This window comes from Cataglyphis hispanica, chromosome 2, assembly GCF_021464435.1.
Source record: "Cataglyphis hispanica isolate Lineage 1 chromosome 2, ULB_Chis1_1.0, whole genome shotgun sequence".
Classification (NCBI taxonomy): domain Eukaryota; kingdom Metazoa; phylum Arthropoda; class Insecta; order Hymenoptera; family Formicidae; genus Cataglyphis; species Cataglyphis hispanica.
The window spans coordinates 9,135,341-9,163,325 of NC_065955.1; the positions used below are offsets into that span (position 1 = coordinate 9,135,341).

A 27,985-nucleotide genomic window follows, 5' to 3' on the forward strand; every position below is an offset into this window, starting at 1 on the left:
TTTCGTTAAGATATAATGCATAACTTTATTATTGATTTTGATTTACAGTCATATGTAAAGAAAACGGCCGCAATAACTGCGTTCTACAAAATCTACAAAAAAAAATCTGTTTAAATGCGATAAATCAATTCCAAGTCCTTGCACGGATTTATCTCGCAAACAATCGACTCGGACTTGAACTATCGAACGATTCTATGAACTTCTTATTTCGCACATCGATTATATTGAATAGTGTATGAATTGAGAGCAGTATTGCAATCGCTTTGCCACACATTGATAGATACCGTTAAATATCATAATTCAACGTACAAATTAAAATATAACGTACATTAATTGTCGATATGCTTGTAGCAGTTGCGCGCAAATAATTCAAACGCGATGCGTTTTTTTGAAAAAAAATCCTGAGAGAGATTATTTATGTACAGCGAATTAATTTTAGGTGCTATTACATATCGTCATTTTGCGTATTGCATGTAAAAATTCGCTGGTGCAATTGTTTGATATTGTTGCAGAAATTAGTTTTGCGTTACCTCAATGTGTTTTGCTCGCGCAAATTTTTGACATTCGTTAATTTGAACGATACGCAAACAAAGCAAGACGGGTAATGTTATCTTTCGAAAGCGAAACATTTCGGATCGTTGGCCATTGTCAAAACAAACATAGAAATTCCCCAGCAATTACGTACGATCGCTATGAGAAGTATAATCGCGCTCTGATATATCAATGTAATTTGCAAGCTCTCCGAATTCCCATTTCGCAGTTCAAGGATTCGGAAGACTTCTCTAAACTCTAATGACTGCACGTAGATAAAGCGCGCTCAGAGGGTTACGCATAAATTTAATACGTGTGTCTATACATTAGCCATAAAGGTACGCCGTATATATAATTACAAATATACCTATCTACGCGAACGTACCGTGTCGGTCGATACGTATCTCGGCCGAGCCCAGGTATACCGACGACAATACATTAAATCGGATAGAAGGCTTGGAGGAAGGGGATTAGATAAATGAAATCTTCAAGAGAGAAGTTTAGCTATCGTAAAGCATATAACCCAGCACCGTGTGTTTCGTTACCTACTTAAGTACACTATTATCGCAGTTGTGTATCGCAAACGGGAATGTTTTAATCGCGAGCTACGTGTGATCCCCTGCGATCTTTGAGAAAGAAAAAGAAAGAGAGAGAGAGAGAGAGAGAGAGAGAGAGATCGGTCGATCTATCGAACGTTAGGAAGCTGAGGACAAGCTGCGTCGCGCGCAAACAACGTTATGTCCTCTCGTGCGATTACGTTGTATTATTTATTATTTTTTATGCTATTTCCTTGCGTTATTTTCCCTGTGGATTGAATCTTAACACATTTGCCAATTAATCCATTTAAATCTTTTGAAGATGTTCGAGTGAGACTGCGCTTCATTCAATTTCGTATTTTGTATATTGTCATAAAATATTTTCGACAATATTTTCTGCGATTTACAAAATAATAAAGTGACAATATTTTGAGAGCGCAGTTACAGATAAAAAACTTTTGCTGCCATTGTACAGGTTTTAATGGTTTAATTTCTGCAAATTGTGTGCGATTCTTTCGATGATATATTTTCGCCAGAATCTACAGACTCACTTGTGGCGAGATAAGCCAACTCGCATGATCTACGTCTACGTTACGAGTGACGTGTGAAGAGACTGGCGGCTGAGCGAGTTTTCGAAAAATCGGGATATTGTAACATCTCGATATCGAAAAAACGATTCGGAAAGTGGTTCGCGAAATTGGGACAATACAAAGTTTGAGCGGTTATGAGCAAGCTGTCGGGCGCGATGGACAGCGAATCCAGGCAGTGAAACAGCCAAGAATTGTAGGAGAAAGTAGGGCAGCGATACAAGCGACGTAAAAAAAGGAAATAGCGAACTGACCGCTACAAATAAATGAATTTTACTCCGCGAAACGTCATTTTATATTTCGCTGCCTGTCCGTGTGCATTGTCATTCTTGGCAAGATATCGATCATGCAGGAAGTCTCCGCTTGAGAGCGAAACAAACAGCGGTGACATCCACTCGTAAACGCGAGTCACGTAGAGTCACCGACCGAAAAAGTGTCCGAGAAAAATATGAGCGCTTGTATAAATCATAATCCGTCATATCGTGACTCGCGACAGAATAGAAAACATGCGGATCTGTGGAAGAGTTGCGAAGGACTGAAAAATAAAATGTCTCCTGATCTTTTAATAAGTCTCCTCCTAGTTCGCGTTCCTCCATTCTTTTTGAGCATTGCTGCTTATATATTTAAGCCATTTTAAGCAATATCTGAAGTTGACATTCTTTTCTGCTAGGATTCTCGGAAGCTCTCGATTTTATTTACAAAATTTTTAAAAAGGTTAATTTTATTAAATATAATATTTATTTTTAAGAAATATTTTTTCTCTAATTAACTGAACCGAGTGAGAAATCAACTCGTTAAAAAAAATCATGTTTCATTATTCAAAAAGGAATGGTATGAAAAAGTTTCATTACTCAAAAAAATGCGGACTAAGAATCTCTTAAGTTTTTCGATTCTGTAAAATACAAACGGCGTTGCCTAATGTCAAAATTAATTTCTTATTAATTAATTCTTTCAGACCTTCGTCAAAATTAAACAATGTCGTCCCTGTATCTAGGGGTTCGAGGTCAAGACCGTGAATTAGTGTATTATATTTTGAAGCCACTTATATCTGCATCTCCGGCTCGGAGGTGTTGTCGTTAAACCAATCCGAGGCCCTCTGACTTTCCGTCACGCGCACGCTAAGTTCCCTCTCGGCGTATCGACTCGATCTCGTGACGGACGGGCCTCGTCTTTGCTCGTCGAAGGAGGCGAGTACCTCCAATCTATCGCCTCGTCTGATCGCCCTCGGTGTAGTTTCCACAGAGCTGGTGCCATCCTCCGCGGTCGCCCAAGGTGGTAGACTGCCGGAAGGCATTCCCCAGTGTTCGGTAAATTCCGAGCCTGACCTGGCCAAGCTTGGCTGGCTGAGCGATCTGACCAAAGAGTCCGCGCCTTCAAACGAACTCAAACTAGTCAGATCGTCCCGATCCATCCGGGCAAAGTCACGGACCGTTATCTCGGACATCGATCTGAGATCGGCCTCGCTGCCGGCACCGGCGCCTCGCGAACGAATAGAACCGCCTAGTCGGCGCGGACGGCCTTGTCCACTGATCATGGTCGTGGCGGATTGTGATGCCTGCAGATGATGACTCTGAGTGCCTAAGGTGCGCGCCGAGCTGCCACCGTCGCTTTCGTACTCGTACAGAGTGGGGAGGGAGGACCGTCTGGACCTAGTATCCCATTCCGATGATTTCGACCGTTTGTATCTCTGTCCATGATTTTTACCGTGGCCGGAAGACGAAGTGGAGCCAGTATGCGTCGACGGCGGGCTCAGAATACGAATAATTACGTCCCATTTTGCTGGTGGGAATAGATTGACGTATCTCGCGTCTTTACGTATCAGCTCGTAATCCTCTTTGACCACCGCCTCGGTTAGTAAAGTGCGTAGCGTACTCTCGGTCGTGATGATCTCGCGCCACTTGACGCGCTCCTCGTCCGTTAATTCGGCGGCGTAACGTGGCTCCAGGACGCGCGCCAGCCTAGTGTACCAGTCGGCATCGGTATCGTCGAGGGAACGACGGGAGGCGGGGGGCGGTCTGCAGGGGATCTCGGCACGCGTGGTGTAAGTCGGCTCGATGCTTACATCCGGCTCGTCGTCCACGCCGGCGTTTAACGGTTCATTCGTGATGGTTAAATTGGAAGCTGAACTGACATCGGAGAAGTTCTCCCATTCTGGTGGCGGAGGCGGCAGATCCTCTGTCGGATAGTTCCTGATGGTCACGTCCCACTTGAGATCTGGCGGCGGTTGCGCCCTGGCGCGATATTCAGTGACCTGGCGAGAGTGACGCTCCACGTCCTCGATCGTCTTCTTCTCCGTGACGGTGCGCAGAAATACATCGTCCACTTCATGGGTCGTAATCTCGGGACGGCGAGGTGCGACCATCTGCGGCTCGACCAGCGGCTCGGTCATCTCCCCGCGCAGCAGACGGTGCTCGCGATGCTGAACGGCGGTGTGAGTCGTGGTGGTGGACGTGGTCGGCGCGATGGAAGGTGGCGGCGGTGGAGTTGGCGCCAAGATACTCGCCACCCGATACTTGGCGTGAGACGCGTCCGTCACCTCGGTCAGCGAGCGAGTTTCGGTGAGCTCGGTGTTCAGGGAGGTGAGGGATCTCGGCCGGCGAATCTCGTGTTGCAAGGGTGGTTGCTCGGTCGTCGGCGATGGAAGTTTCTCCTGAATCACGGTGGTCTCTCGCTCCGCCTGCTTACGCAGAATTCTCGAGTAGACCGGAGGCGTCTGCTGTCGAGAGATGGTGGAAACGGAGGACGCACCACCCGGTGGTCCGTGAAGTTCGGGGACGTAGGAGAAAGTCGTCATTCGATAGGGTGCGCTTTCCAACGAGCGAATAGATTCTTCTCTCTCCAGGATAGTTGTCAGATTTCTCTCGAGGGCGATGCTCGCCACGTCCGACTCCGATGGCAACGGGCTCGGCGGCGGGGGTGCTCTTTTCACTCTCATCTGCACGTCGAACTTGGGCTCGAGCGGAACGGCTACGGGATGACGCGGTATCATGACTCGGGACGCGTTCGCGGCTGTCATCGAAGAGGTCTCCACTTCGGCGGCGACTGTCTCGGAATACAAGGAACTCGAAGTACGCATTTCCACCTGGCGCTGGATCTCGCGATGATCCACGAAGGCCTTGTTGTCGTAAGATCCGGCGGAGGATACAGGTAGCGAACGTTCCTCGTCCACCTAGGAGCACAAGACAGAGTCAATTTGTATCATCAGTTGCGCATCTACTTAACATTTTTCTGACCAGAAGGATATTTAGAAAATATCCTTCAAGTTCTTTGGATAGAATTATGGATTAATGTATATTTAAAATATATATCTGTTGTTGGAAATAGTGGCATTTTTGGTATAAAATTGGTGATAAAATTCTGATATTAAGTATCGAAAATATTACACAACTTTTTTAATCTGTAGATTGAATAAATCAAAATTTATGATACACAGAAGTTTGTATTTATAGCTTGATATTAAAAAGATTAATACGATATTAGATACGAGAACGATATTATATTTGCTCTTATTTTATATTTGCTTAACAAGCTGTTCAATCATCCGCCTTTGCCAACAATTATCGAGACTCACCTCGGAATGGCTCTCGCTCGGATAATCGCTTGGTAACGTGTCCGAATGATCGATCACCAGATTCGCCTCGCTACCGGAAGTCGACGCGGCGGTCGCGTGAAGAAGGGCGTGCGCGCGTGGTATCTTCAGGCCCTCGAACATGGTGATGTTGCTGAGGGTCGAGCCGGAAAGCTTCGTTATCTCGGAGCCGGTGCCACTCTCGAACGGATGTCGATGGACCACGCGGACGTTTCGGCGCTTCAGGCACATGTAGGAACAGCCAAGACCTAGCAGGAGCAGCGAGAGGAATAGGATCGCGCAGATAATCAGCAGGATCTGGAAACCTTTCAGCGGCGGTTCGGTGACCGGCGAGGGCGTCAACGTGGCCAATCTACGGGCGGAAATCAAATTAGAGCGGAAGCGGCGAGTGTTCCCGGAAATGGAGGAAGAGACAAATAACAACGATGTCTAGTGCTAATATAGTGCTACAGTTAGCGGTGCAATATCTCCAAGCTATTCTCGAATGCAACCGAATTACGAGAAATGAAAATGTGCCATGACATGTTCTGTGAATGCAAAACATTCTTCCCCATTTGATAAACATATCAAGGGATATCAAATGAATTAGCTATCGCAGATGCTTAATAATTTAAATAGCAAAGGATCGTGATATTTGTTTCTTTAAATTCTTATTTGTCTGAATATTAATAATATACATTAACATTATAAATATTGAATTTAGTTATTCATAATGCATGATAATGATACATGACGTCAATCACAAAATTTAGCAGCGTAATGATAGTAATCGATGATTCTCTTGAAAGAAAAACATTCGATATTCAAAAATAACAAGCATTATTTCGAGAATCTCAAATGAATTACTTTAACTATTAAAAAAAAGAAAAAAATTTCTTTGGTTTAAAATTTGTAAAATTAATTAATTAATATAAAAAATTAATATGCAGATATAATATAATGATCATTTAATAAATTGGAAATATCAATGTGAAAGTGAGAAAATGATGCAACAAATTCTATCATCGATTTTTGCAAAACAACTGAGATAAATATATATTTCTCGGTAAGCATAATTAATAAAGAATTCTTACATGCTCTCTGGAGGCTTTGGAGGTGCAGGCGCTTGAGGTGGGGGATATCTGCAAACTATAGTGATAACTTCATCTCCGTCCATTTCTAATCCAGGATGAAAGCGAACAACCACGTTATTGGTAAACACTCGCAGAGGATCCTGCTTTGTACCGCATCCTGAAGATATAATAGATTGTTTTCGATAAAAAATTAAAAATTCATTGCGGAGGAAAAATGAGAAAGCTTTCTCATTGAAAAGCAATAAGTTATGATTATATAATATAATATATTTTATATATTATATCCAATTAAAAAGAGAAATATTTCGTATATCAATCGCATCAATTTCAGAGATCGATTTTGTCTTTGCGTTTCGAATAAAAATATATTATTTGTTGTTCTATAAAATTCTTCGATACAATGAAGTTTTACATTAGTTGTAACATTATTGCATTTTTATATATAATATGTGATTTATTTTTGATTTCATATCTTAAAAAATGATTTATTTCTGAGAATGATAGAATTTCATGCTTTTGTGAAATAAAAATTTATTTTATTCTGTTTATTGTGAAATAAAAAACTTATTCTATTTGCTGCAAGTAAATGTCAAATGTATAATATGAAACATACCCTTTAGAGGTAGTTCCAATTTAGCGGTGGTCGCGCCTCGTCCTTTGAAGATGCAGGCGCTGTTGCGGTCAAAGTCGGCGTAGGCAACTCCGTAGAACGGTTCCTCGAATTTAAGCTCGACCTCCATGCTACCCTGGCCGCAGTTTAGATAGGCCTTGGTTCGATTCAGAAATATAATCGGCGAGATATCGTCCAGCTTGGTGACCTTGCCGTCGAGGACCGTGCTCGGCGGCAGTCCCGGTTGATACTCGATGCTGTTGCCTTGCGACGCATAGTTGCTCTGAGACAACGCAATCGGAATTGCCGCCCAGAGCAGGATCGTCAATTTTAGCAACATCTGCGACGAGAAATACGACGGTGATTTTTCAGCAAACTCACAGCGAACATAATAAAAACGATCATTACACGATATCAGATAATGGCGGCAATGTAATTAATCGCAGAAACTTTAATCAAACGAAAAAAGAGTATTGTATATATTAGAAATATTTTTAATAAAATTAGATAATTTGCGCGTTTATAGAACATATCCTTTTATTATGGAATATGATTATGTATGTATATTATTATGTATATATATATATATATATATATATATATATATATATATATATATATGTATAAAGTGATAATTTTCAATATTGTTTTCATTTCTGGCAGTAAAAAAAGTATGAAATTTGTAAACTAGTAGAAATATATATTAGAAATATATATATATATCATATATATATATATATATATATTTCTATTTTTATTTTTTTTTATAAATATTTTTAATTTATGTACAATATAAATAATTTATATACAATAAAAAAAATTATAAAAATTAGAAATATATATTTCTAATACTAGTTTACAAATTTCATACTTTTTTTACTGCCAGAAATGAAAACAATATTGAAAATTATCACTTTTCATTAACATTTTTACGATTTAAATGACAAATAGTCATTATATTTTATAATAACTTTATCTTTTTTTTTATGAGAAGATTTTATTATCGAAAGATACCGTAACGTGTTCGCAGCCCCTAATACACTCTATTATATCCTAATACACGCTATAATAAACTTCAATGATAAACACGACATTGCATGTACGACGTGAGTACGCATGTACTATAAAGATCGGAATCATTATGTTCTCAGGTATCATCCGAGAAGCACGAGGAAGCGACACGACTGTCCACATTCCCACGAGCAACTTCCAGAGAACGTAAGTTTTCCTTCGTGCATTTCAGCTACGTCATTGTTTATAGTTTATACACATCGCTCGATTCATATGTGAATCTATGCGCGTGGTGCGATTTTCCCATCGTAACGCATGTCATCGCGTTCTTCGTACAGGGTGTACCAAAATTTTCTTCCAAACACGGATATTAATAATAAAATCAATAATATATTGATGGATTTCTTCGTCTAATTTAAAAAAAAAAAAAAAATCTTATCTTGTTTTCACATAATTCCAATTCAAGAGGGGCTTGAATTATATAGATATTTATTTATCTTTTCAAGAAATTAAAAGTAAATATTTTCAATGAAATTTTTGAAATTTTTTAAGTAACGATTAATTTAAAATTAATTTAAATTAATTTTAACTTAAATATCGATCAAAGAATCTGTAGCCGAGTAGTACTGACGATTTTAGTTCACCCTATGCAATATCTCGAGATGCACGGCCCTTGAGTTAAGCCGCAGTCCTTTGCCATTCAACTGAAGCAGAGAAAGCCGTTATCCGTCGCGAGATGTAAAATGGATAAACGCAGATTACGTCATCTCGGACGTTTGTCGTATCGACAAATTGTAAAATCCACATCAGAAATGCCGCGTCAAAATTCCGTTACTGTAGACAAAGTTAAATTCTACAAGTTATGGACGATCAATCCGCCGCCGAGCGTGTAATGCTCATAATTCTTGCCGCATAACATGGGGGAGGTGGTTTTTTATAAATTACAAAAGATGACATATTGCAAGTGTAACGATATGTGCGAGAGACGATTATAGCCTCGAGTGAGCCTACTTCAAGATACTGTTACGTTTACCGCCGGTAATTGCGTCGAGTAAACGTACAAATTATATAGCCGTATCTATAAAAATATCTCGTCGTGCGTTTCGTTCATGCACGATCGTACGTCGGTATGCACGATGGCGCGTCGTCGTAAACGCCACAGACGGCGGTAAAAATACTTCTGGTTAAAATACACTCGCGTGGAAACGCGTGAATCACTCGACTGCCATCATCGTTGCCGGCAAATTCACGATTCCGTTTGCTGAAAACTGGACAACGCCTAGCAAGGTCCCCGTCGTTGCTTGCTCGCCCCGCTGTGTATTTAGTAGCGCGTGAGAATCTCGCGAATAGTCCTTCTTGTCGCATCGTCTCGTCCTGCCAGCACTAACGTTCATTGCCACATCGAGCGAAAATATCAGAAAATATCAGAAAAAAGAAATCGTCAACGGATATCATACTCGTCCATCTAGTTGGAATATATTTCTGTTATTCGAAAAAAGAACAGAGAGATTAGCATCGATCAAACAATTTTAAGCAAGCAAGGATAAGAAAAAATAAAATTAATAAATAAAAAATAAAATAAAAATAAATATAAAATAAAAAATAAAATATGAAATTATAAAATAACGAATAATAAAGAACATATTTGAGAGAGAGTGTCGCGCTTCAGATATGCAGATTTTTAAGATCATCTTTTTCACGCGATTCGAAAAATAAGAAAGATATAAGCAAAGATATAAAATAAAAAATAACAAAATAGAAAATATAAAAGATGAAACTATAAAATAACGAATAATAAAGAAGGTATTTGAGAAAGGGCATTGCCGCGCTGTAGATGCGCAGAACGATAACTTATATTATTGAAGCGACTATCAAACACAGACATACACAATCGTTAAGAGTAAAAATAGATTCGAACAGCAATATTTATATCGACGGAGGTCCCTACTCTTAAAAAAACTGCTACGGACCTAAATGCGCGCTGAGTGCATAATTCAAGAGTGATCGACTGAAGTATGATGGTTATTTATTAGTGCCAAACATCGCATGGGCTGGAAATAGTTATATTAATTGCGTGTGACGCAATATATAAATCACATCGGAAGCGATTAGTAAAATGTGTATTTCGAGACACGTGTGAACACAATGAACGTTATAGTAAATTATTACCAAATAACAAGATGTATGGGCCGTTTCAGATTTATTGTTTCTTTTATCGACCGCGAGTCGAATAAATTAATTTATCGTCAGCGAAAATTTGATGGGAATTATTTGTAATTTAAATATAAATAATGAGAGAATATTCTAAACACACACATTTTTACAATTATTAAATACAAAACAATTAATCGCATACAAATAAATAAATAAAATATAAATAAAATTTCTTTTTTTATATAAATAAATATTCTTAAATATACTTGACACATTTCCAAAAAATACGTATATTTTTATACGTCAAAAATAATCACCAAGAGATTTAATTTGCAAAAATATTTAATATTAATGACTCAATACTCACACAAGTAAATGATGGTCCACTTACCAGTGTGTAAAAAATTAATTTGTTACTATGCTACGCATTGTATAAATTATAGGTCGCAAGAATCGTTGCTAAAAATCACAAAATGGCAGATTATGGGACGGCTTGTTAAAGCCCATTAAAGATTTTACGGCTTCGTATTTATCCACGATTGCAAACACAGAAAGTAAGGCGTGAGAAGTCTCATGGCGATTGTAATTCCTGTTTCCTGCATTTCCTTTCTCCGAACGTGCCACAACGAATCGCACGCGGTTACTTAATTATTTAATTAACGTGCTATATACACGTTAAAAAAGAAGGAACAGTTAATAGGAAATAACGAAGTACAATTTAATTGGCGATGCTATACCACGATACTATCAACCCATATCGTCTTACTGCCGCATTAGCATATCGCGTACGAGGAGATTAAAAATCGAAATAAAAAATCTCTTAACACGCGGCACTTAGCTTAAACGATAAATCATATTACAGTCCTTTCGGTAATATTATACCCAGTGTCCCGCCGGCTGTTGAGATACCAGGTACTCGCGCCATGCTTTAAGACCTCTATTACGCAAATAATTTTATAGTCCTTAATTATTCTTGCCCTCTTCGAACGTCTTTGGCGGTATCTCGAAATTGAAAATAAACATCTTGCTACTTATCATGTTTCGATAGAATATCATTAATTCTACTCGCGATATGATGAAGAGAGCGAGTGCAAAAGTGAATCACAAGATGGGGAAATGTTCCATTTTTGTGCTTTTAAGGATAAAAATGAATGACAGAGACATTTATAGAATATATACTATTTTATATATTTTTTATAATATAATTTCACCTTTATTTATTTATATATATTTTTCCCAAAAATTTTCTCCAGTAAATAAATACTTCAATTTGATCATCATCTTATTTTATGTAAAATCTTGACAGATATAAAGACAAAAAGGAAACTAGCATTTTTATTTTTTTTTTTAATTTGATATATCGCAAGAAAAATATCTTGATTGTTAACAAGGATCCTTCACACATTGTAGAATTGCGTGATATACGGCGATAATACGGCGCTATAGTAAACAAACTGCGGAGCTATTATTGTCTTCCCAAATCCACGATATTGCAAAGTATTGAAGGATAGACGCTGTTTAGAAACTTGTTACGGTTCTTTCTTTCTTTCTTTCTTTTTTTTTCTTTTTCTTTGCCGGACACGGTAGCCGGCTGCACGAGGAAGTCGAGATTGCGCCAGCGGAAGGCCGGATATCAATCGCATCTTTTTTAATGGCCTCGCCGCTGAACGGATAATGGCTATTCCAAAGATATCTCAACATATCTCTCAGTGACGTGAGAGGATTGAGATTGATGGATGAGCACGATACAATCATAATAAAGTCTCGCATGTTGCATCGAAATGTAAGCGAATCGATCGTTGAGGAAAGGGCATGACTCGACTTTTCTATGAAAATAAGTTCTATCGGGGATACCGTTAGGGTAGAATCTCAGCGATCCGTACAAAAAGCTTAAAACAAGGCTCCTCTCTCTCTCTCTCTTTATTCGCGGTTCCATTTATTCATTCGTTATGACAAACAATCGCGCAAGAATTTTTTTAGTCTAAAAAAAAATTATATTTCATAATACGTGCCTCTTAATCAATTCACCCTCGCGTTTATTAAATTTATTTCTCAGCGGAAATCGCCCGCGTACAAAGTCATACATGCGTATTTGAATTATAACCCAAACCTTTTTAACGTAAAATCGTCCATATCTATCTCTTAGCTCGCTTTGTCATTTCGGTGCGGATACGAGCGAGGAAAACGCGCGAGAAATTGAAGGGAATATTTCGCAGTCCTCTCTCTCTCTAGCGATGAGTGCCGACAAACCCGTGATGCAGGACCGCGAACGAAGGAGGGTCTCGGGCACGCTTCGATGCACTCGCGTTTGCCGGACCGACTGCACCGTTAGACCGCACCGTGATGATACGCGCTCGCGGTATAACAGAGTGCCCGGTTACACTGACTCGGCTGCATCGAGTATCGTTGTTTATCCCGAAACCTTTCTGCGATCGCGAATTTTCCAATCCTCGATGATATTACGAATGTCAAATAGCGTAAACATTTTCTGTCAAATCTGATTTATCTCGAAAACTCGATCGCGGAGATGATAACTTTTATTGTGCTGTTAATCTGTATTTTTTTCTATTTTTCTCTGTATTATATACATATATATTTATTTATATATAATCAAGATATACATTCGAGATCAGTAAATTATTGCAAATGAATTTATGAAGACGAAAATTTGTTTATATCGGAATAATTTTCAAACATATTTCAACTTTGCTTTTGACAAGTTTTGTTCTCGACAGAGTTTATCTTAAGATCGAGTATCGCTCTTGGAAATAATTGAGATTGATTTTATTTGTTCGCGTAATTACTTATACGAGGATTGATCTTGGAAAACTCTCGCACGCGGCGATTTACATTTGAAAATACATTATTAGATAAAGTCGCAAGAATAAAAAGTTAAAAAACAAATAGACAATTTTTTTTTTTTTTTAAGTAAAAGTCACTCAATCAGGATTGTGTCCTGGTGTACATACCTTGGACGCTTTAGCCGCTTACCGATCGCAGATTCCTCGTCCCGGATCCTCGTTCTTCGTTTCTTTAAGATTGATGACGCATGGCGCGCTGTTCTGAAATACCAAAGTAACATGACGGGAATTGCTTTAGTGAAAGTTATCTCGGCGGAGCGTGAAATACGCGAACATCGCGACAAGACGCGTGCGCGACCGCGATTGATGGCTAATAATACTCAGTGGTTACAAATCCGCGACATGCTCCTGCGTGGCACACAGTGCGTAAACATTTGTGGTCACCTTATCAATGGAGGAAAGAAAATAGGAAAAGAGACACGTCGAGATCTCTCTATAAGGTGTTCCGTACAAGCAGAATATTAGACTAATAGTATTATCATAGGAAAAAAAATATATTATTATATTATATATGTATTATTTGTAAAAAAAATAAGCAACTTCTTCGCAATAAAAGATGCTTATCTTTTTGGGAAAAATAATGATCTCTATACCGTGTTGATATCCAATATGTTTTGAGACACTCTAATAGTTGTCAGTTTGTTGTTGGAATATTACTAATATTTCGACTGTTATTTTATAGAAGAGAACTAACGCGATCCATGAATCACAGAGTTAACAGGAACTTCTACCGGTGAGGATTAGTCGATCTGAGAGCATCGAACCGGATCGTTATATAGCGTGCTTTAGTAGCTTCCTTATATTCGGAGTAATTAATGTCTTTTTTTTTCTACCGAAACATGTTATTACCAGAAATACATAATTAACATCTCTTATCGTTACTCTGTGTTTCTAACATGCACTCCGCAATTCTTTATAGCCCCGCGAAAGGGCTTTTATTAGGCTGCACTCCATAATTGCATCTGAGAATGTGCGCTATACCCGAACGTAAAGAGAAGAAGACGAGATGGGGTAGATGAAGCGTGAGATTAAAAAGGTACCCCGAAAGATTTATGGAGAGACGGCTCTCAGAAAATATTAACCATATTAAATTTTACTTCTTGCCGTTGTCCTCAGCGCGAAAGAAACAAAAAAAAAGAAAAAAAAAAAATACATTGGCTTTGTTCCGAAGATGCACGTTCTAGGAACAACAGGAAGACGCTGCAAACTCTCAAAGTTAGGCAACGTCAACCAGATTATTAATATAACTTTTGCGCAGCGTCCCGCGGCACACTTTACTCTGGCAGAGATACACGCCGGACGCGTAATCGATTCTTCCCTGACACAGTACGATGATGCGTCGCTAACCTTGGCCGCTTCCTGTCACACAACACACACGCACGCACGGATACACATATATACACACAAACACATCGGCGCATTTATTGACACAACCATACGACCAATTTTCTTAGAGTCAGACGTACACTGCACTCGCTCACCGATATTCGATGGCACGTGAGCGTCGTACCGATTACGAGACTCCACATAGGTACATATGTGCCTCGAATACGTACACTTTTACATGTGTATATGGCTCGTGTAAGTCGCGAGGACGCGCTCACGCTTCGCGACGAGGAGGATAATGAGGATCGTCAGCGAAAGAATTCGCGAAGGCTTTCAATGACGGTCAGATCGCGAGATATCCCACGCGATATTCGCCAACGCGATCCTACATTGCATCGCCTTAGTCGCGAAATATAAAGAATAATATAGGAATAAGTATGTAGTCATGCATCAGCAATCGTGACTTTCTTGAGATATTTGTTGAACTATCATAGAGTGAACCTTTAACATTAAAGAGAAAAAAACATAACAGAGATTTTTAATAAATATTGAAAAATGTTGGATATTTAATAAATGTTCTTCCATACATGTTTCAATTGAATTTATAAATATATACGTGAAAAATATGCAGATATGCAGAAACTTTCTCAGGTCGACCAGTCACGACTTTCAATGACGATCTAAATGCATATGGAGAGAGAATAAATTTCAGAGATTGCGAATAAATGAAAGAGAGATTATTCTTACTTTTTGTAATTTCAAATAAACATTGATTTGTATTTTTAGTTACATATATAAAGTTGAAATCTCCTTTGCGGAAAAAGAAAAATCGAATTTTAAATCTTATGACATTGCACGGTCTGGAGAATCAAGAATTTTAGATTTTCAAGAAAATCGCTCCGTGCTCGGAAGAAAGTTGATCATTTTTCTCTTGGAGAAAGACACTTTATGTCAGTTGCTGCCAGGAAATTTGATCACTTCCAATTTAATTTGCTGTAACCTCAAACGAAATAAATAAACTTTTGGTTGATATTTAAATATAAATAAAGATAAATTTAAAAGCATACACTGATATAATCGCAGAAGGAAAATGTGTTTATAGAATACATAATTGCGTTTTTCGAAATATTATCAATTTTTTTAGTGTAGAAGGCCGAGATAGATTTTTTATGCAGCTTTCATATTCAAGCAAAACACGATTATTCAAAGTTGGAGCGGAAAATGTGTTTGAGCGAAGATAAACTTTAACATTAGCAAAGACAAAAATACGTAACAGAGATGTTTAAATTTAATAAAAGTTCTCCCATACATTTCATTTGAAGAAACTTTATAAATATATATGTGAAAAATATGCAAATATGAAGAAACTTTCTCAGATCGAGCGGTCGCGAACAAAATATTATTACAATATATGCTTTGAAATGACATGGCACGTGCATCTCTCAAAAGTAAAAAATAATTTTCAAACTTTTTTTAACGGAATATTTTTAATTAAAAACGCGCATAAAACATTTATAACGGGCGTGGCAGCCCGTCGTAAATGTTCTAACGCAAAAAGAAGGCGATGCATTTAAAAACGAAATGTGAAAGAATATTAAAAATGATCATCTCGATAAGTCGCACCGAAATAAATCACGCGTACGTCTTAATCATTCGCTCTCGCGTGATTTTCCTCTTAAAATAATTCCCCGAGCTATTTAAATATTTGAAGGTTTACGTGTCTCTCGTCGAGTTTATTTCTGCTAGGAAACGATGACAAAACTTTTCTCGTATGCTTGTAAACACGTCGCCGGCAAGATTACTCATGAATGTCGGTGATGCAGTAATGAGTGACTTATATTTTTCGCCGAACTATTACATAAAAAGTATCATTGGCGACGACAATTCCGCGTGCAATAGAAAGAAGAGATGCGCTCGCATGTTTTCGGATATATTTTATTACTAAAAGAGGGCAGGCATGTAGAGAAAGAGAGGGAAGATATTTTTATATTTCTGCTTGCAATCATCTTTTCGGAGATAGTGAATGGAAGGATTCATATATCACGGCAGACAAGTATATATTAATTATCGAGACAGTAATTTAGGAGAAACAAAACGATGGAAGAAAACAACAAGGAGATACACATCTAATATTTCAACGTCTTGCTATTGTGTGGTAAATTTCTTTTTTATGAGAAAAAAATGTCGATGTGTATAATATTCCGAGAAGAACCGTCGTCGTGTGTGACTTACTAATGTCGATCGATATAAAGAAAACATATTAAATTAAAAAAAAAAAATCAAACAGCTGTGGTTATAATTAAGTTAGTAACACTTGGTCAGTGCTTATTCTCGAGAGTTCATAAATTTTTCTCCTGACAGAAAGCTTCACGCTAAAACGTGGAAGAAAATAACACCCGTGAAAAATAAAAATAAATAAAACTATTAAGAAAAATATTAAGAGGAAATAATGCGATCGCGATGCTAATATTTGTAAAGTAATATTCATAATTTAAAATTAAAACAATTTTCTGTAATGTTTGTAAAGTGATATGGCTCAAAATTTTAAAGGAAACTGTGTATCATCATAGGAACAAAATATTAAAGTAGATAGACGTTTAGAAAAAAATCAAACAATATACTATATAATACAATATATTCTAAAGATTGCTTTAATATATTCCAACTTTTTTAAACTCTTATATAAAATTTCAAATTTTTTTTTAACTTTACTAAATTAATTTTTTAATTTTAAAACTAATTAAAAATGTTTAAAAAGCTTTACTAAAAGTAACGTTAATTGAAAGATAATAACAAATCTACATAAAATTCTGTAAAAAATTTCCGTAAAAATACGTGTTATTCAATTTATCTCGTCAAAGTCAAGTTCTAACATCTTCCTCTCTAACTCTAATGACAGTTCTTCAATCGCTCGCGTTCTTGGAAGGGAAGTATGACGTGAACGCCCAGTCACGCCAAATGTCTCGATGCCTTCCTGCGATCGAGCCTTTAAAGTCGAACTAGTATTCGAAGGAGACAACATTGCGATCTCGTTGCGCAAAGTCGCGACTTTCACTGGCCGTCGTCGTCGTCGCGCACCGATACGCGTGCGCGCGCACGTGCGTGTATCCTTGCGAGCCGCAGTACGGGAGAGCGCGCGCGGGAATTGCGCTCCTTCACGTGCATCGCTGAACGCACGAAAAGCAAGATACATGTAAGCGATGGATTAAAGGATCAAGAGGAAAAACGAGGATTATCGCAGCCTTCATTCATAATACGCGAATTGTATACCTTCTCGATTAGTCACTTTGTGATACTGGCTTTCAAAATTCATTTTTTTTTTTTTCCAATATTTGTTTTACCGGAATATGAGAAGAATGAATAACTTGAAATGAAAAATTATTGCTTCAATAAGTAGAAAGCTTGTGAACCTTTTTGTTTTCGAAAGAGGATAAACATATATTGGATTTGAAGCAGCGAAAGGATAATAAATGTCTGCTGTTTAATCCTTCATTTGAATTTAAAATATCAAAAATTAAAAAATGTGTGACAGTTTTTAATCAGCAAGGATTTTAATGTATACCGTGTTTTTGCGAACAATAAAAAATATATATTTCTGTGAATAAATAATCATTATTTCAGTTATTGTTAAAGCCGATTTATATTAATCTTACTGGATTTTCGTATTCAGGATGTAAAGATTGAAAAACTTGACGAAAAAAAAAAAAAAAAAAAATAAAAATTAAACGCATGAATCAGTTCAATAAAAATTATGTAAATGACAGACAAAAACGACAGACAAAAATGACAGACAAAAACGACGGATAAAAATGACAGACTAAAATATCGTTGAGAAAATGTGGCAGTCTGTTTGAAAAACGAAGGACGGAGTAGGTCAATCGGATTAAGGGAACACGATAAGAAAAATCTCACAGATTATTCTGAGCGAGTACATTAGAATTTCCTTTTTCCAGAATCGTTACAGCTGCGACGCAACTGCGACTTCTTCCACTTATACAGTGTAAAAAAGAAATTTATAAAAGCGCATTCCGCAATGTGCAGTAATATGCGCGATTTCTTGTGTATGTATCTTAGTATATATTACATATCATATATATTACACACATAAAACGATCGCCGTGTAATAATCGGCGCAAATCTTGTCTCGTGTCTTGTCGTGCGTCAAAGAAACGGATATACAAACGGGATCAGGCACGAGGAAAAAAAAAACGAAATATCAGAGTGCCAGGGACAGCTGCGGACTGTCTCGCTACAGCCGATGGATTATAGCGATCGAACTTTTGCTATTGCGAAAGCGCGTTTTAACACGAAGTGAATGGTGCAAAGCTACGTCACGGACATGCTACAGAAAAAAAATGTAATGCATTTTTACGATCGCCGATTATACGATTAAGCCGAAAGATTTCGATTTAAAAGTCGAGCCGGTTTCGAGAGGAAAATTTCGTCATAATCATTTTTGACTGACTTTGCATATTTGGGACAAAAGTAGATGACAAAACTGAAAAATTTTTCTTGCTTTTTCAGTTTATCAAACGAGTTCGCTACATAATAGTTTAGCAAGACGATAAATGTTAATAAATCTAATTTTTTATGAGTAAATTTGATTTATATTTTTAATAAAATATAATTAATAAAAGGATATATATAAATATGTGTAGAATAAAGAATATTTATATATCCACTTCTATTAATTTTTATATAAAACAATTAAGAGCAAAATAATAACTGAAAGAAAATGGTTATTTTATCGTCTAAATCCGAAAAATCAATATATAATATTATTTTTGCAAACAAATGATTTTCCAAACACATATACATTTATAAATAAGTTATTAGATAACAAATGAGGAAGAGGTAATAAGCAATAATATTTCAACATCATTAATGTATGCTTAACATAAGTCCTTGCAATTTTTATATAGTTTGGATTATATAGATTGTTTGAATTATTCGATAAAATCAAATATTCGAATATTAACTTAAAACAAAATTATGAAATATAAGCATGCTGATAAGATTTGTATAATAGTCGCCAAAGGGAAAAATGTTTATTATTGCAACTTTTGGCGCAGTAACTATTTTCCATGCATTTTTAAATGCATATTGCATAATGTGCTATTAGAATCTATCACGATGATTATACATAGAAAGTCGTTATTATGTGCAAAGCATAATAGTTATACCCGTCTTTGTGCTCAAGAATTTCATTGCAAATATTTAATTCATGAGCATTTGCATTATGGAAATCGTTAAAGTTTGCAATACATATTACTGACATTAAACAGGCCTGCAGAAATAACTACGTATAAGTATATGCAAAATGATAAGATTGCGAGGAAAAAAGAACATAGAAACGAGTGAAATAAACAACAGGAGAACTGAAAAACATTGCAGTCCTAAAATTTTTACGAAAAATTCCACATTATCTGTTACTATATATTAATTAACAATATTCTTTTTGCTTTTGCTATTCTATATAATGTGTCAATTATATTTTATTTACGTATATAAACTAATAAAATGTGACAACCATTGCTCTCGTCGCACGATGTTTTTTTCGGGTCACCTCTTTTCCTCTTTCCCCTTCTTTTTTTGTTGTTCCTTTTTATGTCGTTGAATTTTTCGCGAAAACACTGTTAATTGCGATCGAGTTAATTACTAGAATACAACGATCGCACGCTATTTTGAACTCTTGCGACGTTAAACGCGCACTTTATTATACATATTACGACACATTAGAGAATATCGCGAAAATTACGTTCGCTCAAAAACGTTTTACTCGATACGCGAAAATTAAAGATAAATATTCACAGAATACAATATCCGAAAATATATCGTTGTTTTGCTGATTACTCGTGCCATAGATTTCAATCACATAAACATACACGTTTCAGTTTACTGATATTAAGTATAAAGGATGTTCCACTATACGGTTGACAATTATATTAAAATATCTATGATTAAAAATGTGATTAAAAATGATTATATTTATTAATTCAATGCGTCGTCATTGCCATTATATATCTATTATATACGCAATGCTTTATTAAAAGCAAGAAATTCAGAAATAATGTCTGCAACTTTCGCTCTAATATCGCGCGATATTACGCGGATCGAATTAATAATGGGTGGTTATAATGCGATAATTGCAAGAATTAATTAATCCCAAGAATTGATGAGAATTTTTTATATAAATAAATCAATAGATATAGAATTATCAATTGATGTATCACGGCATTTCGATACTTTAATCACTTTGTATATTACTCGTCTTTTGCGACGTATTCTCTTGTGTGTATATTGACATTGTTTATGTATGGTCGACCTGTCATTCGTGTCGCGTGACTCGAGCGGAAAAGTAACATCTTGACACGCTACGCATTACCTCTTCAAATTGTATTGCCATCATTTTTAATATCACAAAAACGATTATTCAAGATTATTCATACATTCATTCATACATCACAATTAGGAATTATCAATTCGTGCGATTAATTAATTTCCGCTGTTATCGCGTCTTGATGAGCCTTTAACTCGATTTGCACTCGTATTTAGCAATATTGCACGGTAAAATGAAGAGTAACAGAGATCGAAACGTGAAATTTAGCATTAGCGTGATTCTTAAATGTCGAATTAGCAAATCATAGCATAAGCGTCATTTTCCTGATGTTTTCCGACATGTCGCAATATAAAAAAGCGCGCGTATTATGTGATAAATATTATTGGAGTGCCGTCCGTAAAGTGCGCGATCGTATTCTAGTGCAGACACAATCTTAATTAACCGTTTTCGTGAGTGAGTATTCAGTATCATAAAAGAACAAGAGAGGAAGAAAAGATCTGGAGAGGCGTCGGAGCAACCGTGAGTAATTTATAATTCTTGTTTAATTTGTCATTTGTTAATTTTGTGTAAAATTAATTATTTTATCCGTTTCAAATAATGTGTTTAAAATAATGATCCATTTTATATTAACATGTAATATGATGCAAATGAAGATCTTACTTTGAAAATACTCAAAGTATTTAGTAAAATATTTTTAATAATTAATACTTTTTTATATATAGAGATTTAAATTTATATATTTTATATAAATAAATAAAATATTTCATCACTCATTTAAGAGAGTTCTAAAATTATTTAGATAAAATATATCAGAATTAGATTTTTTTTACTATATTTCATAAAAGTTTTTAACATTTTTATAAAATTTATAAAAAAAATTATAAAAAATATTTATAAAAAAAATTCTTGTCAGAAATTGTATTACTTTTTTTTTTATTTCTGTGGAAAAAATATGAGTAAAGAATTTTCAATTGAGTATATAACATATTTTTTGAGACTTTTGAGATTAATCATCTTTTAGATAATGTTTTAATTTGAATATATTTATGTTTTCATATTTATGTTTCACAGATCAACGCGTATTACAACTCCGCTATTCCGCATTGTATTGGTGAGTGCTAAATTATCTTTTATTTTAAATTCAAAGCAATGGATTTGAATAATGGATTGGAATAATATCAGCTGCAGCAATAAAATATTCCGCATTATTTATTCTCTTATAAATTGCTTATTATTTATATCTATAATCATTCTTACATTAAAAGAAAAAATATTAAAAATTTAAGTTGTTAAAAATGTTATAAACAAATATATCTTATGTGAATCCATACACAAATACATGTTGATTTAAAATAGACAAATTAAAGCAAATTAGTATATAAATATTTAACTTTACAACACATATATTTATTTACATATCAGGGATTAAAAATGCCCGAAATTATTCCTGCATTTTATTTACTACAAGGTTCATTAAAATTCTCTTCCATAAAAAAAAATAGTTAAACTTAAAAGAGGGGGTGCATTTTAATTTTCTGCAAATTAATACAAGGGCGTACAAGTTTGTAATTTTTTCAAGGTCTAACATGGCGAGTTGCTTGATTATTTAATTATTTCCCAAGACGATTTCCCTGGTGAAGAATACATCCGCACCTATGCGAGACGCGTAAGCGGCAGTGAATAAAGCGACCGTGCCCCGTACCAGTGACGTCATCCTCGCCGGATCCAAGATGGCGATCGCGTGTTCGCCAGGCGAAATCGACAACGAGCAACGGCGGCGGCGGCGGTGGTGGCGATTCCAGGACCGGTTTTCGAGGAGGCGGTACTACCGCCGCCGTCGCCGACACCGCGTATAATTTTTCGTCCTTTTGCGAGCCGAAAAACTAAAGCTGCGAAACTGCGCGTCGGCTACCCTACCTACGCAAACTACGTCAAACATTCGCACTTCGGATATCCTTAATTTATGCAAGATGTTCGGGATATCGCCTATATTTCCTTTCAAATACAGCTTCTTTGGATCGATACATTGTATTGATTGAAAAAATATTCGGAATAATTAATAAATTTATTATAATCCGCACATCATATGAAAGTCTAAGAGGTCTCCTCGATATTTCAGAGACGATTAAAGACGTTTCTTAAAGATGCGCGTTAATTTTCAAATTAATATTCAAATTCAAAGATTTTGTTGAAATAAAAAATTTAATTGAGGAAATTTTAATCCCCTCTCCCAAGAAATAAAATTTTATTTTGCAATTGTCTGAAGATTAATTTATAATGCTTTAGCTGAGAAAAGTTTGTAAAAAAACTCTTATACATAACAAAGAGAAATACGAGGCTCCTAGAACATCTTATATACGATCAAAAGCAGAATCTCATTCGGATTCAACTTCGAGTGAGACTTTATGTACCGTAAAATGGCGAGAAATAGTGACGTGGTCGCTTACACTTAAAATCTCCCTGTTGAAGAGGAGACGCGATAAAAAAAGCAACGATCACCCACGTGTCGACCTACGCGATTTTGCGTCGCTATCGTAAACTTTGCGCGCGTACCACATACATTACAAAATTGTCCAGATGATTTCGATCGAACGGCACAGATCTGTGGAAGCGAGACGATCCGGAATATTCGAATAAAGATGAGAGCGCGCGCGATGAAACGATCTCTTCCCTTCGGCGATAGATTTGCGCGAATCGTATCCTTCTCATTTAGCAGCTTTGCGTCGTCGTAAAATTTTCTCGAGCGACTAATTCGAAAATCGATACGAGTCGAGTGACGCGCGCCTTCCCTCGGATGCGTAGCGGTGCGTATCCCGTTCCGCGAGACACGCGCTCGGTCGCGTACGCGCATCTCTCGCGTGAGGTGTAGCAGCGGATATCATTGGCGTAGGGCAGTATTTTTCAAGCTTGTTTTTTTATTAAGAATCCTGCAAATCTATCTTGGCAGCGTGGGCGCGTTTGAAAATAATTAAAATGTCGAAATATTTTTTATTTATATCATTTTCTTTTTAACAAATTTAAGAAATTATTAAGACTCTCAAATGAAGATCACAAATTTAAATAATTGCGAGCTCTTATATTAGCCAGACACGGTGTGTCAGTTAAAAAAGATGTGAAAAAAAATAAGTTCTATGAAACTGATTATGTACACAAAGCACGAAAATAATCCCTCTTTGAAGTTGTTGAATCGAAAATTCGCTCTGATATCTTTCTCGCTTTTGTCTCTTCAAGGGGAGGTGAAGAGGGATTTATTATAAATTTCAAATTGAGATTAATTTACACTTGATATAAGATCAAATAAATTTTCGTGTACAGAATCAGTTTCATAGAAAACTTATTTTTCTATGAAACTAACACACTGCCATCCGCGTCTGGCTTCTACTAGTCCGCAATTATTTAAATTTATAATTATTTTTTTAATATATAATAATTTCCTAAAAATTTTGAGCTATAAAATTGATCTTTAGATATGTCTACAAAGATGTTTAATTGAAAATGGGATGAAAACAGTTTTCTGGGAAACGCTTTTCTATAAAAGCATGTTGTTTTAATTTTTAATATCTCTTTTTTAGAAATTATTGATCTAATTAGTATTATTTTGTTCAATATCTCTGTTTGAGAGAAAAATAAAAAAAAATTATATTTTTATCAAAACAAACATAGTTTGAAACGTAATTTTTAAAAAATTTTTTTCAAAAAAAGCATCGATTAAAATGTAGAAAAGAGCAAACATATGAAAAAGAGTGAAAAAAATTGTTTGCATATGTTAACCTAGTATTGAAAAAAAAGATCGTAAAACATGATTTCGCAATCGCCTCCTTAAATGTCTCAATGGTTCATTTATAGACACTTTTATCTACGAAGCAAAAAATAAGCGATAGCGACGATTCGATGTAATTTTATGCACGTATTGCAAGGAGGCCTACAATGATATCGCGATGGCAATTCAAAAAAATTCCAAGCTAAACAAATATATTATTTTTAATACGAAAAGACAAAGATATTGACTTGTGAAAATTATTGATCGCCACGGCGATATTACGCGCATTGTAAACTTTCTTCGTGCAGGCAGCTTTCAGACTACCGTATTGATATACGATGACTCTCGAGTCTTTTCACCTAGCCGCAATGCGTCGCTTAAACTTTCGAACGTCGATCGAATGCTTTTGCTTTTCCATAGACCTCGCTTGGATCATCGCGATTGTTGAATCACGACACTGATGCCTTCATTCATTCATCAGTATATGCCAAAGCTCGCATGCCGCGCGAAACATCGACAGCGCATTTAAGAGTGCAATTGCAGTTGAGTGTTGATTACATAATTCATTGACCAGTTATTGTACTCGTTGACAATCAAAGGGAACAGTCGGCGAGAATTCTCGAAAAGGATCCATCATAACGTCGATCGATCGAATCGATCGTTTGGCGATTCACGTTTGCACCTATGATCCCGAGAATATATATAATAATAATACTTGCGATTTTCAAGCAAATATCGGTATCGATATCGATACTAGCTTATTAATCCTTAATCGCGCACGTGGTGCTTGTCAAACGCATCATTTGTTCAAAATAATATATTTTGTAATTTTTATCTACTTTAATTTTTTTCGTGGACAAAATTCAAGCTCAATTTTTTAGAATTTATATTGAACTAAAAAAAAAATTCCCCCCAAAGTTTACTTTGACAATTATATGATTATTTATAAAACTGAACTTTTTTAATATTGTCGCCCATCTTATCGGTTCAAACTAGTATAGATTATTTGGTAGAATTATTTGGTATTAAGGCAGAAAAATATTTGCATCGTATACTTGCATTCGTTGTTATGAATTAGATAGCGTACGCGATACTCTGATTTCTTGCTGCCCAGATAAAAGTCTTGATCAAAGGAATTAATATCTCGAATCCGTTACAACAGTAACTCGCGAAAGGTCGATACACTTGCTGCGAAGCTTCGATACCACTCGCAAAAGAGAAAGGAGAAAAAGAGAGAGAGAGAGAGAGAGAGAGAGTACATATAAGATACTCAATATATATTTTTCATCCATAAAAGTAGATGGTCAATTTTACGGATTAACTCCATCGTGTTTTTGTCTCCGCGTCTTATTGCTCGGGACATAAATCATCCTTTGAAATCTGACGGATGATTTTGAAAAAAAGAAAAATTAAAATCACGCAGACTCATTAGTGCTTCTTTTACTCCCCGGAAGCTACGCTTTAACGACAGCGTGTCTTTTTCGTTACCAAAATTGGCGCAATGGAGACTCTCAGTCGGATCGCTCGCTTTCTTCGTATATACTCTCCTGCAACGTCGGCAGGCGCGAAGGTCAACGAGTCTTGTACGTGAGCGGGGAACGCCTATGGCGCACCGACGCGAGGCTTACTCACGCTCGGAAAATTGCTACCGGGCCTGCTCCCGCGGGATTCTCCTTCCCCATCCGTAGTTAATGAGCGCATCTTTCTTCGCTGACAGTCGACGACCTCGCGTCGAATTCTCCTCGGCAAGCCCGCCGCGACCGTATCGCCAGACTCTCGCTCGACCTCGATTTATCCTGATGCTGTCAGCGTTGAGATCACCATTGGGCGCGACAGACGAATGTAAAAGTGAGCGGGAAAACGGTCGTTCGAAAGAAATCAGCTGGAGGTAGCCGCAAAATGAATCGATCGAAATTCTTTTTTGTCGAGAAATCTTCATCGTATGCAACCTCCTGCTCCATCTTTCTCTCTCTCTCTCTCTCTTTCTCTTTCTTCTTCGCTGTATCAAACTGCGCGTTCACCGGTCACAGCTGGAGGAAATCCGCACGAGTGGGAGGGGAACATCGGTCTTTCTATTTATAGAACTTAATATGCTTCCTCTAACGAGAAAACTTGTACTCGGCGCGAGAAATCTCGTGACGTTGTCGATGAAAAACTCCGTATCGCGGGTATTCCGTCCAGCGTGTCCGGTGACGAACGGGTTTACATTTCCGGAGAAACGATAGTAACGCGCGTGCTGTCTCCTACCTCGTCGCCGTGTTGCGTGCGGGTGGGCCCGAGGGGGAGGGCGGCTCTCGAGGGAGCTGCGTGCGGCCGATACGCTCCTGCCCCGGCAATCGCAGGCAGGTAAATATCGTCTAGTGCGATCGCGCGACCACGACTGAGTACATTCTCCTGAGAGAGCGTTTCACCTGCGATGACGGAGCCCCCCGTCGGCGGCCTCGGCGCAAACTGAACCCCGCCACCATCTTTCCGCTCTCCTCTCCCACTCGCGTCGCGATTGCGTCGCGGCCGAACCTTACGCGCGTCCGTCCTTATATCTACCTACCTATACCTGCCTACTATATACACTCCCGTACACCTATTCGGCCACCCACCTATTCGCGCGCTCATGGTCCATCGTCCGATGGGGCATCCGGGAGACTCGCCCCCTCGACAAATCCGTGGGAGGCGCAACATCTTTTTTTCTATGATCAACGAGGTATCCGCGGGACTTGCGGACAGGTGTGATGATAGGGCATTAGGCAACCGAATGGGCAATCTTCCTTTTTCATCCTTGTATATGATCTATAAATCATAATTAATTTTTTTGTGTGAGTTTTCGAGGGATAGCACGTGCTATCTTTTGCTTGGTGGTTCACAAAAATCAATGAATTAATGTACGTGTCAAATTACATAACATCCGGGATATTTTAATAGAAGATTTCTCAAGACAATGTATACATGCACGCGTTACTGTCAAAACTTATTATATTATAGTAAAGAAGTATTTATTTATTTAGTGCCATTATAAACGGAACGAATCGATCGTTAATTAATGACAAATGGATTAGCTCTGAAAGCGATACACTTGTGTCAAAACAATTTCTCGAAGAGAGGTAAACATTTTGCAATATATGGGTATTTAAAAGAATACTTTTGACACTAGAGAAAGAGGGGGAGAGAGAGAGAGAGAGAGAGAGAGAGAGGCTTCTCGACCGACGTCCGTTACTCGAGAGGTGGATTTAATGTCCTCGGGCGACGTACGGGATGCGAACGCGTCTTCCAACATCCAGCAAGCTTAGAACCGCTATTCGTTTTCCCCAAACGATTATTTCGCCGCAAATTAGAGTAATGCATTCTCTCTTTCCGCTCTATTTTGATAGACTCTAGCGGCTGCCATTGCCGTGCAAGAGACGCTCCTTCAAACGCGATGTCATTCGCGAATTTTATCCCGACTCGCGTCTTCTATTAAATGACATTTGTCTCGGATAATTTTCCGCAATGAGAAGAACTTCCAGTTATCTGCGGAGTTGACGGGCGACGATAATCTCGCCTTTGGCGTTAAAGAGCGTACATAAGCCTGTAAGGATGTAAGAGGTGCGAGATATTCTTACATTCTCTTCCT

At 37.2% G+C, this 27,985-nt stretch overlaps 1 protein-coding gene and 1 long non-coding RNA gene across 4 annotated transcripts in view; one reads left to right on the top strand and one right to left on the bottom strand.

The window, feature by feature from the left end:
• Positions 1-26,749, bottom strand: LOC126855664 (uncharacterized). 2 transcript variants are annotated; one of them, XM_050603517.1, is made up of 6 exons: positions 26,626-26,749; positions 13,061-13,153; positions 6,930-7,266; positions 6,317-6,473; positions 5,226-5,595; positions 1-4,823 (listed from the first exon to the last, which is right to left on the bottom strand). In XM_050603517.1, the coding sequence occupies exons 3-6, from the start codon at positions 7,264-7,266 to the stop codon at positions 2,697-2,699; spliced, it is 2,991 nt and encodes a 996-aa protein (XP_050459474.1). In that variant the 5' UTR covers positions 13,061-13,153; positions 26,626-26,749; the 3' UTR covers positions 1-2,696. The 2 variants fall into 2 exon arrangements, with proteins under 2 accessions (XP_050459474.1, XP_050459483.1); XM_050603526.1 differs by lacking the exon at positions 13,061-13,153 and having other exon boundaries at positions 26,626-26,733.
• Positions 1-27,985, top strand: part of LOC126855923 (uncharacterized) — a 126,977-nt gene that overhangs the window by 36,005 nt on the left and 62,987 nt on the right. The window contains exons 1-2 of one of the 2 annotated variants that reach the window (XR_007688298.1): positions 20,630-21,137; positions 21,690-21,729. This is a non-coding gene — a long non-coding RNA (uncharacterized LOC126855923). Of the gene's footprint in view, positions 1-8,077; positions 8,145-20,629; positions 21,138-21,689; positions 21,730-27,985 lie in introns of those variants that run through there. The other variant, XR_007688300.1, reaches the window with a different exon arrangement.

What these genes read in the sequence shown, in the direction of transcription:
- LOC126855664 (XM_050603517.1), bottom strand. Translation starts at nt 7,266, where the DNA reads ATGTTGCTAAAATTGACGATCCTGCTCTGGGCGGCAATTCCGATTGCG. An exon ending in ATTGGAACTACCTCTAAAGG is followed by an intron (nt 6,474 to 6,929) that starts GTATGTTTCATA and finishes TTATATCTTCAG; the next exon opens with GATGCGGTACAAAGCAGGAT. An exon ending in CCAAAGCCTCCAGAGAGCAT is followed by an intron (nt 5,596 to 6,316) that starts GTAAGAATTCTT and finishes TTCCGCCCGTAG; the next exon opens with ATTGGCCACGTTGACGCCCT.